General features: G+C 26.9%; 1 protein-coding gene across 1 annotated transcript in view; it reads right to left on the bottom strand.

Annotated features, from left to right (window-relative positions):
* Positions 91–1,310, bottom strand: part of LOC107632583 (alcohol-forming fatty acyl-CoA reductase-like) — a 21,454-nt gene continuing 20,234 nt past the window's right edge. Inside the window, exons 9-10 of the mRNA XM_021117183.1 lie at positions 598–870; positions 91–246 (exon numbers count right to left, since the gene is read on the bottom strand). Coding sequence (XP_020972842.1) covers positions 115–246; positions 598–870 — 405 coding nt within the window. The 3' untranslated portion in view covers positions 91–114. The remainder of the gene's footprint in view (positions 247–597; positions 871–1,310) is intronic.

The following is a 1,310-nucleotide window of genomic DNA, read 5'->3' as shown; positions in this document are numbered from 1 at the left end:
ATATCTAACATATAATATATATGTTTACTGTTTAGTGCCTCATATATTTATAAACAAATGCAACCTATACTATACGTAAAATCTTAATTTGGGAACTACTACTTTAGAGTTAACTTACATGCCATTGAAAAATACATAAGACTTGTAAAGATCAGCCATTCGTATAACAGCATGGATCTTTCTGAAATAGTCGGTATATACTTCTTGGGAATTCTTGTAGAAAGCTTTATTCACCAGATTAAGTACCTAACATAAATTTAAACTCTATTGTAAACATCTTGTCATCTAAAACCACCAAAATCAGTTTATTTAGAAGTAATATCTTAAATTGCAATTGTAATAAAATTTTTGGAACTTTTGCAATATCGATGTCAATACAATGGTAATTAGAACCGCAATTTAATTAAAACTTTATTGTCAGGAGTAGTAACCATTATAATAAAGAAGAGCTTATCTAATTTGTACTCTAAAAATATATATTAAGATTATAAATTAATAACTTTTATTAATAATAATCTTGTAAATTATTTTTTATGTTAGTTAAATTAAAAAAAAAAATATATCACGAAATTTTAACATGGATTTGAAGTAACTAACCTGCAGAGGCAGCAAGTAACGAATAAACATGTATGTGCGAAAGGTTGCCATGTTATTCAACATTATAAGTTTTCTAACTTTGACAGGCTTTCCATTTCTATTTATCCAAGGTTTTGCAGTGAAATATCTGAACATGTAGTTGCAGAGATTGTGGTATCTCATAGGATTGCTAACAGAGGAACCCACATGATATATGGTGATATTATCACTGGGCTGATTTGCATGCGCCACCATCGCCGCCAGCATTGCATTTACCACCATGTCACCTGGTATCTGCATCAAATCCATTGTTATTTTTTTGACTATTCTAAGTGTACACCAAAATCAGTTATTAAAATTAGTTATTAGTCTAAAATATATGTTAGACTATAAATACACATTGAAAATCAATTAAATTGCATATGTATTTATACACAAATACATTGATAGCTGATTTTAGTGATTAATTTTGGTGTACGAATAGTATTTTTGTTATTTATTTTGATGTCTACATCAAACTCAATGTTAATATTATTTTTTTTAAATAAATTATCTGATTATGCTACGTATACACTAAAATTAACCATCAGTATAAAATATAAAAAAAATTTGGTAGCCACAAATTTTTCGCCATAATTAACCAAAACTTTCCAAAATTTACCTCATTTATATAACTTAATAATATTTTGATTTTTTATCTCACTTTCCTATCAATCCACTTATCATACTTTTAT

Source organism: Arachis ipaensis, chromosome B03, assembly GCF_000816755.2.
Source record: "Arachis ipaensis cultivar K30076 chromosome B03, Araip1.1, whole genome shotgun sequence".
NCBI lineage: Eukaryota > Viridiplantae > Streptophyta > Magnoliopsida > Fabales > Fabaceae > Arachis > Arachis ipaensis.
This window is presented reverse-complemented; position numbering and strand designations above follow the sequence as displayed.